Below are 20,091 nucleotides of genomic sequence, written 5' to 3' on the forward strand. Positions count from 1 at the left end.
ATTTTAATGAAAAGTCAAAATGAAATTCAAACCTAATTTCGTCATTAAAGTTACGTGTCTTTTAGAAGTTATATATTGTATATTATTGTACGAGCGTTATGCTTAATAATGATCTGATGTGGCAGTGGCATGAAGTGCATTATTAAGCACGCTTGTACAATGGATTTTGCTGCGCCACAATAAAGCTTGTGTTATGATCAACATATTAGCAAATATTGTATTTAGCATAAATATTGTTTGTATATACCCACATTACTTTTTCAGTTTTGATATACCGTAATTATATAGTAATGGCTCATGATAATAATAAAGGTAAAAAGCGCATGAATATTTAATATAAATTAGAATTATTCTAACATTTTTAATCAAATTAATCAAATTGCAATAAGTTTCAAGTAGCACCAAGGAACCTGAAGGTAAATATAATATATTAAACAAGCTAAAACACTAAACAGTAAAATTTTTAAATAAAAATAAATTTACATTAATTTGAACTAACTATATTTTTATTTAAAAATTATGTTAAATGATTTAGCTTGTAAGTTAATAGGTTATTTTATAATTGAATAATAATGGAATTACTTATTTTTGTTATATTCCATATAACTAAATGATTCATTTAACGATTAATAATACTATAGTTGGTAAGTTATTGGCTATTTAAATCTTTAACTCTTTACTTATTTTTCATAATATTCAAATAACTAAATTTTTTGTTCAAATAACTACTTAATAATTAATTATATCGCAGATGGTAAATTACAATATTTAATAATATTCTTAAATATCAATAATTTATATAACTTAACTAATTATACATTCTCTATTTAAATGATTAGAGTGTAAGTGATATATTTAATTTACAGCATACACTTTCGTATTATATTTCATATCACTAATTAATAATTAATAATACTATAGGGTGTAAGTTATATGTTATCAACATTTCTATTACTTAGATAGGTTAAACTAACTAATTTCTTTGCTTAAAAATTATTTGGTGATTTCTTTTAGTTGGTAAGTTATAAGTTATTTATTTGATTCTATTATTACATATTTATATAATATTTACATATAATTTAAACTTTACATTAATTAGAAAGTAAGTTAGAATTGATTTATCTAATTTCATAATATAATATTTCTAAACTAACTAATTTAAAAAAATTATTAGGGGGTAAATTATTTATTTAATTCTATTATTGCATATTTATATAATATTTACTTTATTAAATTAATTATTAAACTTATTTCATAATATAGGGTGTAAGTTACTTATTTAATTCTATTATTGTATATTTATATAACATTTCATATAATATAATTCTTTATTTAAAAAATTATCATAATATACTAGGGAGTAAGTCATCTATTTTAATTTTCCTTATTTATATAATACAGTATTTACATATTGCTTAAACTAACTAAATTCTTTATTTAATTACTAGAACGTGAGTTATGAGTTATTTATTTAATTCTATTATTTATATAATATTTCATATAATTTATTAAAACTAACTAAATTCTTTATTTAAAAAAATTACAGGGTGTAAGTTATTTATTTAATTCTATTATTACATATTTATATATAAATATTTACATATAATTAAACTAACTATATTTTTTATTTAAAACTATTTTAATAATGTAGGGGGTAAGTTATGTATTTTAATTCTATTATTACATGTTTGTACAATATTTATATAACATATAATTTAAACTAACTAAATTTTCTATTTGATTAGAACGTAAGTTATAAGCTATTATTTAATTCTATTACTACATATTCAAATAATATTTCATATAATTTAAACTAACTAAATTCTTTATTTTAAAATTATTAAAATCATTTCATAATATAGGATGTAAGTTATTTAAGTTATTGATTTAATCCTATTATTATTTATTTATATAATACTTACCTACATATGATTTAAACTACTAAATTCTTTATTTGAAAAATTATTAAAATTGTTTCATAATATAGGGGGTAAATTATTTATTTAATTCTATTATTGTATATTTAAATAATATTTACATATAATTTAAACTAACTAAATTCCTTATTTAATTAGATCGTAAGTTATAAGTTATTTATTTTATTCTATCATTAGTTACATATTTATATAATATTTCATATAATTTAAACTAACTAAATTCTTTATTTAAAAAATTATTAATAATATAGGGTGTAAGTTATTTATTTAATTCTATTATTACATATAATTTACATACTAATTTAAACTATTTATTTAAAAATTGTTAAAATTATTTCATAATATAGGGAGTAGTAAGTTATTTATTTAATTCTAGTATTACATATTTATATCATTTTACATATAATAACATAAATTCTTTATTTTATTTCATAATATAGGAGGTAAGTTATTTATTATCTAATTCTATTATACATAGTTACATAATATTTACATATAATTTAGACTAAAGTCCTTTATTTTAAAAAATTATTAAAATTATTTCATAATAGGGGGTAAGTTATTTGATTCTACTATATAATATTTACATATAATACAAACTAACCAAATTCTTTACTATTTAAAATTTTATCTCATAATATAGGGGGTATGTTATTTATTTAATTCCAGTATTATTACATATAGTATTTATAATACTTACTATAATTTAGACTAACTAAATTCTTTATTTAATTAGAATGTAAGTTATAAATTATTTATTTAAATCTATTATTACATGTTTATATGATAGTTACATATATATTTGAACTAATTATTTAAAAAATTATCATAATATAGGGAGTAGTAAGTCATTTAATTAATCTATTAATTATTATATACTGTATTTATATATAACTAAATTCTTTATCTAAAAATTATTAAATTATTTGATAACATAGGAGGTGAGTTACTTATTTAATCCTATTATTAGCAGCCGGAGATAATCCCGAACGAAAGATAATGGTTCGGGATATTTATATAATATTTACATTTTAACTAACCAAATTCTTTATTTAAAAAATTATTTAATAAAATAGCATGTAAGTTATTTATTATTGGTTATATATTTTATATAATATTTAGGTTTAATTAACTGAATACTTTATTTGAAAAATATCTGTTACTTTAGTTGGTAAGTTATTGATTATAGGTTATATATATATATATGTATTAATACAAAAACTAAGTTTACACTTTATTATAATTCTAATTAAATTTTAGAGTAAGTGTTATTTTTTTAAAATTTGATACAAATTTTGATATCAATTTTAATTATTTAAATTTTAGATTTGGAAAAAGTGGAAATGCAATTATTGATGAATTTATTCTAAAAAAAAATTTAAAATGGATTCCTTATAATAAATTTACAAATATTGAATATCTTGATGAAGGAGGATTTGGTTCTATATACAAAGCTACTTGGTTAAATAATAGTGAAGCTAAAGAAGTGATTCTTAAATGTCACAATAATTTAAATGAAAATTTAAATGAATTTTTAAATGAAGTATGTTTATATATTATTTATTTATTTATTTTTTTAAAATCTAAATTATAATTTAATTATGCTAATATATTGTTATTTTTACAGTGGAAATATCATGAAAGTTGTTTAAAATCATTTAATATAATTTATTTCTATGGATTTACAAAAAACCCAGATACTTTAAATTATATGGTAGTAATGGATTATGCAAACAAAGGTAATTTAAGAGGAAATTTAACAAAAATAATCAAAAATAATTGGAAACAAAAATTACATATGTTGCATGAAATTATTTCTGGGCTTAATGAGATACATAAACAAAATCTTGTTCATTGTGATTTTTATGATGGCAACATTTTAAATCATAAGGAAGATAAAATTTATATTAGTGATTTAGGATTATGTCAGCCTGCAAAATCATTTTTAAAAAAGTATGATATTTATGGTGTTATGCCATTCATGGCCCCTGAGGTTTTAAGAGGTAATTCTCATACTACAGCTAGTGATATATATGGTTTTTCTATGATTATGTGGGAATTTACATCTGGAGTGCCACCATTTAATAATAGAGCACATGAACTTCAACTTAGTTTAAGTATTTGTAAGGGTGAACGTCCTGAAATTATTGAAAATACTCCACAATGCTATGTAGATTTAATGAAAAAATGTTGGGATGAAAATCCATTAAAAAGGCCATCTTCTGAAGAAGTTTTAGAAATTATTGAAGAATGGATTTTTCTTCCATATCAAATGAAAGCTAAGGATATTAATGAAAAATTAAAATGCAATGTTATGGAATTTATAAATGCACCAATTGAGCATAATAACCTTTCTACTGAATCTCATCCACAAGCATGTTATACAAGTCGCTTACTTGATTTTACTAGTAAAAAATTGAATGAAATTCTTGAAAGTGAAGATTTACAAGAAATGCTAATAAGTGATAATTTGAACGATTGTATAATTAAAAATATGAAGTCATTCGGATTAGGTATGTAATATATTATAAAAAAAAGCAATTTCGCAAATTATTTAGTGTAATTGATTTAATTTATTTAATTATCTAGATATTAAACATGAAAATAACTAATTGTTTATGTTTTTTAAAAAAATATATTTTTTGTGATATTTGATTTATGCATCCAACAAAAATTCTCCTGTTTTGTTCTTTTTAAATTTATTTAAACACTAAGATGAGAGTAGTAAAATATTTACAAGTTTCTTAGTTTGTAATTTAAATAACTCCCTTTTTTTATAGCTTATCCAAATGTTAAATATATATATTCTCTTTTTCCATTTTATTTAGAATTATTTAAACACTAAGGCTAAAGTAGTAAACATTTTATAAGTTTCTTAGTTTGTAATTTAAATAAATCATTTTTTCTTTTTTTAACTTATTCAATTTATATTAAATACAAATTACCAAAAAAATATAAGCATATAAGACCATTCCTAGTGTTGTAGGATCAGGATATATGATTTGAAACTTTTTATATACATTGTAAAGAGCTGATGACATTAAAGTAATAGAATTTCATTAAGTTTAAAATTTGTAAATCAAGTAAAAAAATATTCTTTAAATTCATAAATATAGCATAAACTTAAAGATGTTGTTTCGATATCATTTCTATTATCATTTTGATATCATTTCGATATTGATTTAATATCGAAATGATATCAAAGTGATAATACTATCATATCGATATTAAATCGATATTGAAATGATATCAAAATGATAATGAAATGATATCACTTGAAAACTTAAAGTTTCTGTAAAGAATATTATATTGGGTAAATCAATTTTGATTGTTGATACAAAAATAAATTTTGGACTCAAGGTCAAAAGTCCACTCTCCAAATTGCTTGTTGAGTATTGGAAACAAATAGTTATTCCTTTTTTTTTAGTGACGCATTTCTTTATTAATTGAATCATATTTGCATAGATTACACATTAATTACATTAATTTTAGAAATACATAGAGGTAAAAATTGAATATCCCTATAACTAAAAAGTCTATCTATTTTATTTTATTTTATTTTATGTAAAGCCGGAAAGACTATTTAAGAGAACATAGAATCTAAAAGACCTTGCCCAACCTTTAGTCCATCATCCACCCAAAGATCTGGACGGACCCATACTTCTTGTTATATAGACTGATCCTGAATTACTACCAATAGAGGAACAGGTACCCACCAGAAAAAAATAAAATCAATTAAATGACGAGCACTAATCCGTATTTTTCTTTCAACCCATAAGGTTGCCACCTGTAAATACTGCAAGAGGTGGAATGGTTTACACTATTTTAAGTTGTTAAAATAGTACAAATAGAAACTATATGTATAAAATCTATATAATAAAACGAACGAACAGATACTAGATAATATTGTCAGATGAACTCATTTCCAAGTCCTTTAAGGTGGATATCATACAAACCTTTTTATTTTTATGATGACCGTAGAAAGTGTCTAAGTTGCCGTTATCATTGGCACATCGTTTGAGTGTTCGATCCTCCATAAGGGCACAAGGCTGATATTTTAAACCAACTTCTTCCCTGTGGTATTCCATGTATATAGCATGGTCTATAGTTTTGACACAATTAAATAACTCTTCTAAGATTTCTGTATCTTCTTGTTTTTTCTGTGCTATTTCTTTTTCTCGTTTCCTTTGTTTGCTTTTCTTAAGTGATCCAGGCACGGTTTGCATGATAGATGAGACTTCGAGTAATTTTAACTCATAATCATGTTGAGCGGTGGTATATTCCATAATCATGCCGCAAAGATCCTCTCAGTAGATACCTTTTTCGGGAGTAGTATCCCATCAAATTCCAGCATCAATTTTATCCAGTTCATATTTCGTATCCTCTATATGGATATCATAAATTTCTTTCATATGGGCTAACCAAGCATGACTGCCAACCGTAAGTGGTTTCAGATTGTGTTTCCTAATTCTGTTGCGAGAAGGTTGATTGTGTAGACCGCCTTCATAAAAGGGTTCTTCTGGAATTAACAAAATATAATGTAGTGGCACGTTTTCAAAAATATCAATAACAGATGGTGGTGGTGTAGAATTACCAAAGGGTGGAGATACAACGGAGCTGTCAATATGACTAAAATCGGACGTGGCTACTATAGGAATAGTGTTAGTTTCAGGAAATGGGAGTAGAAAGGTATAATCATCTTGTTTGGGTATGATAAATTTTTTCTTGTAACGAAGATGTTTAATAGGCTTGCTGAATTGTTGATTTTCTTGAAACAAAAGCATATGATGCTGTGCAGCTCGGAGTTTATCATCCATCGGAGCATCAATTTGTAGATTAGCGTTATGAAAAGTATGCCTTATCGATGCATCGAAGCGTGCCTCTTGTCTTTTTCTGACTTTTGTAGATGAACTAGGAGTACGTCTAAAATTCCGATAAACTTTGCCGTAGATAAAATCGAGTCCTTTTTTAGCTACAATATTACTATTATAAGCGCGATACGTTGTGGTAAAAGAAATGCCTAATCAATTCGAGAAGTTGTTACATGTCTTCTTTTTGGCCCATCTATTGTAAATATGAGTTGCGTGGAAATCTTTGAAAGTCTTGCAGTTACTGACATCAGGTATTTTGTTATCCTTTGAAGTAAAGTACAGGATCAATTTTTTGTGATGGGTAATACAGGCGTGATGGTGAAATGACATTGTGAAAGGAGCTGGGGTAAGACAGGCCACAGCGGTATTGCTGAGCGGATCCACTGTATGACTATGATTACATGGGAGGTAAATACCAAAATAAAATCTATATTTCTTATACGAAAAATTAAAAAAAGTTTTAGTCATGTGATTATTTTCATCATTCTTTTGAGCACGTGATACTATAAAATCTAAGCGCTCCAATAATTTTTTACGAATAAGCCTGAAAAATTTTTCTTGAAATCGTCGAGGAATAACTTTTTGTGTGGAAAAAAAGTGCGTGAGCTGTTTCGATATTTGAAATTTGAAATTTGGGAGTTGACTTGTGGAATTATGATTAATCGGGTCAGAAGACATATGATAATCATTTGTGTAAATCTTCAATTGAAGTTGATTGGTGTTCGGTAAATGATCAACCAGCTCAAAAAAGAAACTTTTTGAACGCCTAAAGTTGTAAATCTTGTTATAACCGGCTCTATGGTTTGGAGTCACATGAAATTTTTCATATTTCGTAGAGAAAATATAGTTTTGTTTTTTGTAAAATGAAGGAGAGGGCCTAATAACCTTAAGGTTTTCAGAGAGTGGAGGGGTATCTGACAAATTGTCTTCAGTGGGTGATAAGGAGTTTGTTGTATTATGGTTAAAAATGAAGTCTTCAGGACCAACAGGTGTATAGTCGTATCCGGGTCTAGGAACAAAGTCATCTGCTCGTGGGAGATAAGACATAACCAACCCTTGAATATGGGTAAAGTAAGAACACTAAAAACCTCGTCGTATGCCCGAGGCGCCCTATAGGGCCTCTTCCCCTTAAGAGTATATATTAAATATGAAAACTCAAAAAAAACCTTCGCTATTTACTGCGGAAAACTAATAAAATAAAAAAAGGGGAAAGAGTTTTTTTTCCTAAAAAGTCTATCTAAAAAAAATTTGAATACTATGCTAAAAGATCTAACTAAGGCACGTGATCTGTAATAAAAAAATTAAAGTATAAATAATAAATAATAAAGTAAAAATAAAATTAAAAAATACAAACTTGTATGGCTCCCATCATTGTCTATATTTTAAAAATAAAAATAAAAAATAAATAAATAGAAATTATTATTTATCGCGGATGCGTAGTCCCTGTTTATCACATGATTCACGTAGTAGTCATGAGATTTATACTTCAAGTCGACCACGTTCCCACGTTTACTTTCTCTCTCATTATTTTTTTACTTTTACTTTCTTTAATAAACCATACCTATTTTCATTTATTTTTTCCCTTATTTTTTTCCCTTTAACGTAAACCTACTTTATGTAAGAAGAAGAATTCGAAAATATTCATCTTTTAGAATTTGCTCATGGTATGTAATTAGGTAAAGTAATGTTGGCTTTAAAGTAACGTCGGCTTTTGTAGTGGTATTGGCTTTGGAATAGCTTAGGGTAAGGGTAATGATAGTTGGTTTAGGTTAGGTTCGTTGTCTCTAGAGTGGTGTTGGTCTGGAGTAGCTTAGGGTTAGGTAAGGGTAAGGAGGTTAGGGTAAGGAGAGTGGGTTTAGGTTAAGGATTAGAATAGATGCTTTGGGGTTAGAATTAGTTTATGAAGTAATCATTTCTAACCCTTCTTTTTATTTTATTTATTTTACTTTTTTTAGATGATTGTAACGAAGCGATCTTGTCTAATAAGGACGAACATGTACTATTATATTCAAGAAAGAAATTTCAATTATGTGAAGATTGCAAAGCCTTTATAGATGGTTAGGCTAAACAACAAGGGTTTCAGATCATTAAAGTTCGTGTAAGTCGTGAGAAAGACATTGTCCGTCGTTGTACGTATATCTGTTCTCAAAGTACTGAAATTTATGTATGGAAAATTACATGGAATGTATAAGAAAGCATTAACAAGGCTTTACGATCTAATTCTAACTCGGAACAGCTTATTAAATTGTTACAAGAATTTTCAGAAGTTGGGAAATCAGATTCAGAAGAATTGAATGAAATAAATCAAGAAGATGAAATAAACGATAACTCATATTGACCCTTTGGTACCAATGTCGCGAAATCCGAAAAAAGATGTGGTAAAAGATGACCGTTGGGAACTAAAAGATTTAAGTCATCTACTAAAGCTTGTAAACCTAAATCATGAAATCAACGACATTGCAAAAAATGTGGGAAAGTCGGGCACTATCAGAAAAATTGAAAGGTAGTAATTGTTGTATCTGTTTTACATACCCTGTTATTTTTTATATTAACGAACTTCATTACTTTAACTAGGAACAAAATATTTAACTTTGGTTTGGAATAATTGGTTGGGCTTGGAGATAGTTAATTAGAATGTATGGATAAAACGAATATATTAATAGAGTAGAAAATGTTTTAATGAGAAATGTATTAATAGAATACGAAACAATTAATTTGTACAATTTATTGACTAATAAAATCACATGATAAATTCACTAATCACATGACATTTAAGGACTAGCGATATCGCCATAGCGAGAAAATTTACTAGGATTTGTGTATATTTTACATGAACTCTAATAATTAAACTTCAAAAATCAATAATCTGAATCCGATACTACATCTGCACGAGTAATTGCCTTCTTTTTTTCTTTTTTCTTTCTTTACATCCGAATTGTCCAAACTTAGATTTCCTGTATTTTTGGTTTTGTTGTAATTGATGGTTTCACTGGTAATCTTTTACTAAAATCTTCATTTAAATGTATAAATTCTTCTACAATCTCTTTACTCATTCCAATATGTGATGACTTTAATCGGCGTGGGCGCTGGCATTGTTGTTGTATCTTTTAACTTATCCTCCACATCAAAATATGACTCAATGTCCATTTGTAAGTCGTCTGACAGTTGTGTAGACATGGTACTTGCTGGATTTGACTTTCTTTTTTGACCCGTCAAAAATGTATTGCTCGCTTTTCCCAAATAATTCTTGTTGACTTTTCATCTGTAACGACTCTCCTATATCTTCCATCGCCGATTTATAAATTGCATCCATCATCTTGTTTTCGTTGTTAAAGCATAATAATATATATGATGACCGTGCGGCCTTATAACCTTCCCGAACATGGCTTTGTAGGTTCTGACGTGCTTTATTACACACTCAAATTCTCGACTTTTTGAAATTTTCTCCTTCAACTTGAGGGCTGCTTGCTGTCTAATTTTGTAAGCCATCATTTTTCCAACAAATAGTTATTCCTTCTTTTTTAATTAATTTAATGAATTTATTTATTTAAAAAAAACAGTGTATAGAGTGTATTTATGGATAATGATGTACAGTATTTATTTTAATTATATTATTAACAACGAATTTTAAAAAAATAGTGTATTTATAATATTAATAAAGATTCGTATATATTTATTCAAATAAGCTGATATAACTTTGAAGTTGTATTCTTTCATCTTATAATAGCAAAATATTTAAACTTTACCGCGAGTTTGAATTTGTTTATTACATAATAATCTATGAAAATATTACCGGACTGATGGGAATATTTGGATTCTAATTAACTAATTATTTCTTTACATAGACTTCCAAACTGTTGTTGTTGTAATCAACTTAAAGGCAACTCGGTTGTATTTCATCAATTTTCTTGGTGATCACATGATGATGACTCATTTTTAGCCTACTATCTTATAACATTTTTTTTTTAAAAAAAAAAAATAGTAACGCATTTTATTAATTATTTTCAAATACAAAAAATTCATTTTGAATTTTTTTTTTGAATTTTTTTTGAAGTGTGAAAAAATTATCTGAAAATTTTGATTTTCGAAAAAAACTAAAAAAACTAAAAATAGACATATTTATTGAACAATGTAATGTATATAAACACAAAATTTGTATATTTTATTGAATAAAAAAATATACGTAGTAGGACCGGGCTGGTCTTTGCTGGGACCGATCCAGGCCGTTCAAATTAATAATTAATTTAACGTCCTTTTTGTCTAAAAAAATTGGGAGGAGGCATAATTTAAACAAACAAACACATTAAATAAACATATATGTAGTAATATATAAAATTGATTATTTTTTTTATTTAATCATTTCTTTTTCTCTTGGCAAATTACATTCATGCTTTTTTCAATTTGCATGATGTGGATCAAGATATCATAATAAATCAGTTAAATGATTAATAAATTTGTTTCCAAAAGTTTCGTGCATTCCTCCAGTCCATCCTAGTGAATTCTATCATAAAATTTGTAATTATGTCATTAAATAAAGGTCTTTATTTGTACGTTACTGGATGACACCATGTTTGACCATTTACAATTAATATTGACAAAGAATTAACGGATTAACACATGGTACAAAATCTTACAAAATATATTTAACTTTGCAAGGTATAAAATGATAAATTCATATCAAATTTTTATAATACTAGCCAATGTTTCATTATATAAATTGTACAGATATTTCCGATCATTAATTTTATAACCCCGTATTTCAATCAGCAAGTCTTAAAAATTTTTATTTTATTGTTCATAAACAGCAATGATGGTGGAAATAGAGTTATTTTTATTTTTATTTATGGGTTCCAGTTAGATATCTAACCTGGACGCGAATTGGTAAAAATAGAGTTATAAGCATAATAGTGTAGTTAGCCGGAAAATATTAGCCGCAACGTGATCCGGACCCGGCTCAGGATAGATCGTCGTGGAATTCCAGGGGATTTTCTGCGATTAAACCGGGTCCGGATGATCGGTAATCAGGAATTCGGTTCCGTTTTCTGGCTAACTACACCATTATGTTATAAACGATGAAAAAAAATTTTAAATTATAGAACAGATTATGTAGAACATGATCCATTTGTGTAAGGCGCGTGCTTAATAACTATTAGTTGGTTATGTCGGTCACGTGATATATTTAATCTGAATTTTCAAAAAAAGAGAGAATTAATTTGGAAGGTCTTATAATTTAACCAACGAAAATGCTCTCAGAGTGGAGAACGATTCAACATAGGCCTTTATTCTAAAAATGTTTGTAAAATGATGGCTTTGTATATTACATGTAATTTCTGCATCATCAATCATCATGGCTTTTATTTTACCATTTTAATCACCATTTGGCGAAAAATTTAATAAAAGATCAAAAAATTCAGATAATTTTTTTTTTAAAAAAAAAATATTTACAAACTATAAATTCTTAATATTATATGACTTTATGCTACATCTTCTGATAATCCATTACTAATATGTTTTAATTTTAGTTGTTTACAAATATCATTACATCTATGATTTGCCAAGAACAACTGATTGATTCCCTCTTTGCCAAAATTTGTTCTTCCAAATCTTAAAGAATCAACACAATGTATTGCTGGATCAGTTAATAAGAACTCATTAGTAAGTTCAATTCCTTGAAGATCACAAACCACTAAGTATCCTTTGGTGTATTCATACGTGAAATGGACGAAAGCTTCAAGAATAGGCCGAAGTTCTGTAATTACACCAGTATTTGCATTAAATCGTTTGTATTCTATATTATGAAATTTTGGTTCAATAGTATAATATCGAGTACTAAAATCGATAGTTCCACAACGTAAAAGTTTTACATTGAGAAATTTTACTTTAGGAAGATCTTTTCGTTCTGTAATCAAATTAAATTCTGTAGAAAGAAAAGATGCAATTGTAGAGATTTCTACCGCCTCAATATACTTTTCAAAAGAATCATTTCGCCCAATATGAAGGTATTCTTTTATCACCATCTTTTTTGCTGGATTTCTTTCGATATCAAGACCAAAGTAAGCATATTTTTCAGCACCTGCAGAAAATGGTTGTGAGGCAATCTTAAAGGAGAAACTTCTAGAAAAGAGATTCGATTTGTTGAAATAATTTGGGTCTTTAAGTTCGTCCAAAGTATCGAGAATAGGATACCACATAACTATTCCTTCTTGTAACGGAAGAATAATCCAATCAGGCTCATTTGGATTCATATCAAGTTTTTTTCGTTGAAAAGAATACAGATCCTTGGAGTCGCTTCCAATAGTACTGGTCATTGAAACAGCATAAGTAATAGATGTTGAGGTAGCTTTAATAAATTTTTCAATTAATTTAATTGGATCTCCTCCTATAAGATCAAATACTGGAAATTCACCAATTATACCACGGAATATTTGAAGCATTATTTCAGTATAATCTGTAATTTTTCCAAAAAAGTAAAGGATATTTTTTGATTGCATCTTTTCTAGGACATTTTCTGCGGTTAGGCCATGTGGATCACCATTTGGATAACTATCTGACAAATCTGTAAATTTTGTACCATGTGGTGGATAATCACCAATGTGAAGAAGAACACGAGTACCATTTTTCCAATCCATTTTGGTTATTGCTTCATTAAGACCTCCGAGAACATCCTCAGGAGCATCACCGCCACCGTAATGAAATACACTTTGCATATATGTTATAAATTGCTCATATTTGTCGGTAAAATCTAAAAATTGTAGACGACCATCTCCATCACAATGATCTCGATAACCACAAAAACCGACCCGAAGTTCAATGCTTGGATTTGTATGTTTAATGTAGTTTGTCACCTGTATGATACAATCTCTAGCAGCAGCAATAAAAGGCTCCATAGAATCTGTGCAGTCTAAAACAAAGCAAAGATCAACTTTCATTGAGAGTTTGATGTTATTGAGCGTTTTGGATATAGCCTTTTCTCGCAAAAATGTAACTTTAGTCTTTAATTCATTTTCTGTATTAGAAGTTATTGTTGTATCAGAAGACAGAGTATTTGCCTCATCAGCATAACGTTTCAAACGTTCCTCAGTGATGTTTAATTTTTTTAAATCAGATGCGAATGAAGAGGGGATAGAGGTAGATGTCGTATTAGAATCTTCAACCTTTATGTTTATTGGCTTTTCTTCAAAAGAAAAAGTATTTATCTCATCAGCACATAATTTCAGACGTTCTTCAGTGAGGTTTAGTTTTTCGGTATCATTAGAACGTGAAGGGGTAATGGAAGTTATAGTATCAGCACTTTTGGCTTTCGCCCGTTTTTTTGATTTTTTTTTCAGGCAGAACCACTTTGACATTTTTATGAATTATAAAAAATAATAAAAATTATTTTAAAAAAATTATAAACGAAAAATTCTCAGGGTTAATATTCAAAAATATTAATATTTTAATTTTTCCAAATTAGTTTAAATAAATTTCCAAATCAATGCAGATAAAAAAGATTGGCGTATGTAATGACAATGACTTAATGACTCCATATATATATATATATAAATAAAATTTTCTGGACATAGTTAAATTATTTATCCGGATGTTAAAAAGAACATGTTGATAGAAGTTATTACTATATTTAGTTAATATCAGCTAATGATTCATTTATTTATATTTATAATTTATAATTTATTTACTTTTTATTTCTAAAAATTCACCCAATAAAATAAATTAATTAAAAATCACGTTTATTAATTTAATATTGTTTATCTCGCTCATTAAAAATTAATTCATTCATCTTATAAAATTATATTATTTATTAGTATTTTTTGCGATGCGTCAGGATACCAATTTCTTAAGATTTCAAAACTAATGAGTTATAAAGCGAAAGTGATGTTTTACAGTTCGTGATTAATTTATGATGATCACTTGATGGTTAGGTAAGGATTTCTGTATAGAATATTTTTAATAACAAACGCGCCCAATTGCTAAAAGTGATGTTAATAATTTGAAGTATTATGAGTGGTTGTAAAAGAGTAGTTTATTTTTTCTAGCAATGCTTTGTTAATAAAAAAAAAATTTTTTTTGTTTAAAAGTTTCGATTCAAACTTACCGAGGTCGAACCAAAAACCTAAAAAAAAAAAAATTAATCAACGAAACGTTATAGATGATAAACATGCAATAAGTACAAAGATCAGATCATTATAATATAACAGATATTAAATCATAGTGAAAGCTTACGTAGTAACTCGACTGCATTTGGGGTAATTCATTTGATCCTTTTAAAAATGTTCAATAAATCACTACCATTTGACAGTTTATATTCGGATATATCAGATGGGTTTGAGATAGGTAGCTTTGTTTCACTTTTTAGCCCGCTTTCATCGATGCTTTTTATCAGGACAGCTTCGTTTTCTTCATCAAGCAACACACTACATTCTTCTTCATCCTCACAATCTTTCCTTTTCTTCAATGATTTGTTCTGAATGTATACTGTTATCGTTGATTTTTAGGCTAAAAAACATTCCGTCAGAAAGAATATAATTATATGAAATTGATAGAGCAAAAACCAGTATTGCTAATTTTTCTATCAAATAAATTCATAAAAAGAAGTAATTAGATATATCCAATCATTAATTAAAAGCGAATATCTAAGCAATGCAATTTTTTTTTAAAAAGCTTACCTTTTTTGTACTATTCTCGTCTAAATTATTAGTGGCGGTAATGGTAAGCGATGGTTCGTTAAAAAAAAAAAATTTTTCTTTGTTTAAAGTTTTGATTCAAACTTACTGAAGGATCCAGTCGTCCAATCGAACCCGAAACCTAAAAAAAAATATATTAGCGAAACATTAGCGACGTTTCGTTAAAATGTTTGTTTTTTTCATAGTTCGGATCAAAACTCACAGAAAGAATCCAATCGGACCTGGAACTTAAAAAAAAAATATTAACGAAACGTTAGCAATGTTTTTTTAAAAAAAAATTCTTTTTTTCAATTCGAAACTTACCCAAGGAGCAAACCCGATCATCGAAGACGAAGCCTACAAAGTTGATAAAAGGAGAAATAAATAGTTTCTCCAAAACAAAAATTTTTTAAAAAAAAACTTAGAAGAAGGTTTCTAAACGATCCTATCATTCAGGACCCGAGAAACTCACTCTACCGATACCTACAAAAAAAAATCAATTTTTTTTTTAGAAAAAAAACAAAATAAATTTAAAAAAAAATAACTGAGTAAAATGAAATGCTCTGAAACTTACTGATTCATTCCATGACTCTGATCTACAAGAGAAAGCACAAGTGCCGTTCAATATCAGCCGAAAATCCAGGAAGTCAACTTCCGAAGCTATATGTCCAAGGAGACCGAAAACCCGCCTAAAAAGAAAGAAAATAATGAACAATTAATAAAGTTCGTTAAGAAAATATAAAGGGAAAAATAGAGGAAAAAAAAAATTGCAAAAAAAGAAACTTACCAAAAACTTATTTCCAATGAGATCAAATAACTGCATCCATGAGAAATTCATCGCTGAATTAATTAAAGCCGAAAGAACCCTAAAAAAGAAAGCAAAATTTCGTCGAAAAATATCTTTTTTTTGAGTAATATTTATCGATTTTTTTTTCTTTTTCTTTCCTTTTTAAAAATTCTCTTCTTCTTTTTTAGAAAATTTTATCATTCGGAAAAATCTCAACTATAGTTATATCGATATATTGGGTCTTATATGGTACCAATACTTAAGGAGAAGTTATATTAAATTTTACTTACTAAGAATTTTTTATTCAATTATTATTGAAGAGACCTGTCAAATTTTTGTACATACAAGTGAGAAGGTAAAAAGATACCTTATACACTCGTATCGGATTTAAAGGAACTTTTGGTTTTGATTAAAGAGCATCGGTTTGAGCTAAATAGAAAAAAGATTGTTAATCATCAAGTCAACAAATTTAATATTTGATCATTAACGATTTATTGTCCGAAAGATGAATAAGATGATACAATACCATACAATAGATAAAAAGTCTGGTAAGGAAAGACTTTTAAAAGAAAAAATTCGCAAAAAAAAATTTTTTCTTTTTTGAAAAAAAAATCAAAATAATATTATTGATAATAAAGTGAGTTTTGAAAACATACAAACTATTACTGATACGACTGGATAAGATACCCAAGCCAATATAATGTTCTTAATAATTTTTCGCTCCATTTTCAAAGTTACGAAAGAAGCGAATATATTATAAAAGTATTATTGTTTACTTAATAATTACCGGGGGGTTTTTTTAAAAAAAAGCATATTGTTATTTCAAAATATAAAAATAATAAATATTTATGACAATTTAAAATATAAAAATAAATAAATATTTATGACACAAAGAGTTAAGAATGAGGAAGGAGTTTAAGGAGAGAAACTTTATAGATTCTAAGATGATCTTTCGGCATACAAACCCATATTTGAACAGTCTGATCATCTGATCAACCGTAAACGTGGTCAATCAGTCTGGCCGAAATTTTTCAATTTCAATTTTTTTTCTTTAATTAATTCACCCGTTATTAAAAAAAATATATTTTTTATTTTATAAATAAATAAATTATTAATCGCTTTTATTAAAAGAAAAAAAAAATTAAATAAAATTATTAATTGTTTTTTATTAAAAAAAAAAGTCATTTTTGGCCGGATGGTTGAATGAATATCGAAAAACCATCAACCCGTCTGGCCAAAATTTTCTCTTTGCCAATCAATTTAAAACAAAGCAAAGATCAATTTTCATTGATTGATTAAATTTTTTGACTTCAATTAAATTAAGGTTCGAATATTAATTGAATCAACACGTAAATCTAAACTTATTATTGGGGGTAATGGAAAAGTTGTACGTACCACAAACTGTCCTTATGTACGCGGGCAAAATAATGGTACTTGAAAATAAAGGCATTTTTGAATGAGTTGTTATTATTGAGAAAGATTATAGTTCTTCTTGGGTTTAAGTTATTGCCCACCATTCATGGTGCAATAATTGAATACATATAGATAGATATGAATGAATGAATTTTTGCTTTTACGGTCAATGGTACAAAATATTCAGAAGTACCATCGAAGTTTTATTCAGCGTTACGTTATCTTGACCGAATTCAAATTAAAAAAGATATTTTTAGTAAAAATTTTATGACTTATAATTCAACAAATTTATTTTGAAATAATAAATAAATATAAATAGATATACGCAATATACGCTTACTATTTACTTTTAATAAAGCTAAGAAAAGTAAATTTCTTGATTTTCGTAACGTCAAATTTATGATCTTTTTTTTTTTTTTTTTTTTTTGTTAAACCACGTAGAAGCCTGTCATACATATTGTTTTACCATGCTTGAGATAGAGCGCTCCTAGTTCTATCGTATTCTTCATATGCAGAATATAAAAATTATTTTTTTATTAATTTTAATATTAGTTATTACAAATTATTATAGTGGTTAACTTATGAGTAATTATGTTGATGAACTTATTTTTGATTTCAATTTAGCTGAAATTATGCGTAATACGGTTTTACGCCACTGATAATTACTAATCACACGATTAATTATTGTCCGGAGAGAAGCGAAGGACAATATATGTCCACGCACTATGAAAAAAAATCATCACGTGAATTTCTCTGTCCGCCACGTGATCGTCTCCCAATGAAATCGCAAATTTTAGTTTTTCAACCGTTTTCTAGTTGTAATTTTAATAATTCGACATAAAAGAAATAAGTCAGTAACAGAAGAGGCACAGATAAGAAAACCTCTACTCAATTTTTTCTTATTAGACCCAATATTATTTTTATTTTTTGATATTTTGTAGCTTGTTCACTAAGGGCAGTGACATATATTAGTTAATATTATTTTGTTAAGTGTACCCAGGTAAGATATTTGTGATCGTGTCTAATATAATCAATCATTTTCTTCTAAAGTATTATTAATTAATATATGTCACTGTCCTTGAATTGTAAACTGGTTGTAACAGGTAAGCCTGAACGAAGCTTGCCACCTCTACGAAGTGTTCAGTAGAAACAGTTTATGGGTTAACTATATCTGCTGAACAAGAGCAAGCATTAATAAATATGTGTTTTAATTGTTTATAACGTACTAAATCGTAAAATTTTCTTTTAAATGTGTGCGTATAACGATAACGTAACAATATTTTATTGAATAAGAAAGTTACAGATATAAAAATAGACTGTTTCTTCATCCAAAAATCTGCAATCAACAATTGATCAGAAATTGAAAGAAATATTTTCAAGTATTTGCAATTTAGGATGAGAAAATCGCTATTTCCTTTCGATGGAAACGAAAAGAATATTAAATAATTACGAACATTTCTTTGGGCGTCAGAGATTTTTCAAAAGGTTGGCGATATGAGTTGGAGTGGTTGGTGTGGTGGTGTGGTTGGTATGTTTATGGGTTGAAGTGGTGGTGGTGTGATTAGTATGGTTAATGGGTTGGTGTGTCTGACGAACGATCTTTGTTTTTTTTTGGAATGACAAGATCGTGATAACATCATAAAATGACTAAAATGTCAACGTTGTCAAACTCTGCTTCTTCCGGTCCTGATGATTTTTTCAATTCCTAATTGAATTTTGTCGCCTCATATATTGAGTAAAGAGGTATGTATTATCTATATATTTGTGAAGTATTGGCTTAAGCAAATCAAAACCTATGTAAAGTTTTGGTATGCTGATATAGACAGCTTCATAATTTGTCACCTCCATTAACTAAATATTACTTGTTATTCAATATATTTAATACAGAAATAATTTCGTTAAATTAGACAAATTCATAATTTTTTATCCAGGTTTATATATATGAAATTAACGCCGATAATTTATCGTTGAAGTTAAAAAAAGTTGTTAATAAAAATTGATGAATCTGTAAATTAAAAGAAAAATTAATAATGACACGCATTAAAGCATTAATTATTGAACTTAATAATATAAGTTTCAACGTTATGTAAAGAAAACTGAACTACTGCAATGTATGTAAAAGTTACAAAAAAATAAAGGGTCTGTTAAAAATTGAAATAATTAATCGTAATTTTTAGTTATAACTTTCCATATTATATATGATTATAACGATAATACTTTTATTATAATGAATTTGTTGTTTATTCTTAAGAAAATATCACGCGAATTCTTAATTAAATTTATATGTTCACTACATTCCAAGTTCATTGTATAAATATATATCCGGGTATACAATACATCATTATCAGTTATATCAACAATATAGCTCGATAAACATTTTACGCAATATATTTTATCTTTCTAAAAAGCATTTCAATATAGTT

At 26.8% G+C, this 20,091-nt stretch overlaps 4 protein-coding genes across 4 annotated transcripts; 1 reads left to right on the forward strand and 3 right to left on the reverse strand.

Annotated features, from left to right (window-relative positions):
• Window positions 1–4,209: 4,209 nt before the first annotated feature.
• Window positions 4,210–4,549, forward strand: OCT59_016046 (uncharacterized protein; the record flags this gene model as incomplete). Its single annotated transcript, XM_066132216.1, has 2 exons — window positions 4,210–4,450; window positions 4,527–4,549. 2 exons carry the CDS (start codon window positions 4,210–4,212, stop codon window positions 4,547–4,549), a joined length of 264 nt encoding a protein of 87 aa, XP_066003225.1.
• Window positions 4,550–5,356: 807 nt separating this feature from the next.
• OCT59_016047 (uncharacterized protein) lies at window positions 5,357–6,275 on the reverse strand. The gene has a single exon (XM_025324449.2). The coding sequence runs from the start codon at window positions 6,227–6,229 to the stop codon at window positions 5,834–5,836; it is 396 nt and encodes a 131-aa protein (XP_025185940.2). The 5' UTR covers window positions 6,230–6,275; the 3' UTR covers window positions 5,357–5,833.
• A 2-nt stretch (window positions 6,276–6,277) lies between these two features.
• Window positions 6,278–7,855, reverse strand: OCT59_016048 (uncharacterized protein; the record flags this gene model as incomplete). The annotated part of the gene is made up of 3 exons (XM_066132217.1): window positions 6,278–6,957; window positions 7,051–7,243; window positions 7,694–7,855. 3 exons carry the CDS (start codon window positions 7,853–7,855, stop codon window positions 6,278–6,280), a joined length of 1,035 nt encoding a protein of 344 aa, XP_066003226.1.
• Window positions 7,856–12,139: 4,284 nt separating this feature from the next.
• OCT59_016049 (uncharacterized protein) lies at window positions 12,140–14,154 on the reverse strand (the record flags this gene model as incomplete). Its single annotated transcript, XM_066132218.1, has 1 exon — window positions 12,140–14,154. The coding sequence occupies one exon, from the start codon at window positions 14,152–14,154 to the stop codon at window positions 12,283–12,285; it is 1,872 nt and encodes a 623-aa protein (XP_066003227.1). The 3' UTR covers window positions 12,140–12,282.
• Between the last annotated feature and the right edge of the window lie 5,937 nt (window positions 14,155–20,091).

The sequence above is a fragment of the Rhizophagus irregularis genome, chromosome 24 (assembly GCF_026210795.1).
Source record: "Rhizophagus irregularis chromosome 24, complete sequence".
Classification (NCBI taxonomy): domain Eukaryota; kingdom Fungi; phylum Glomeromycota; class Glomeromycetes; order Glomerales; family Glomeraceae; genus Rhizophagus; species Rhizophagus irregularis.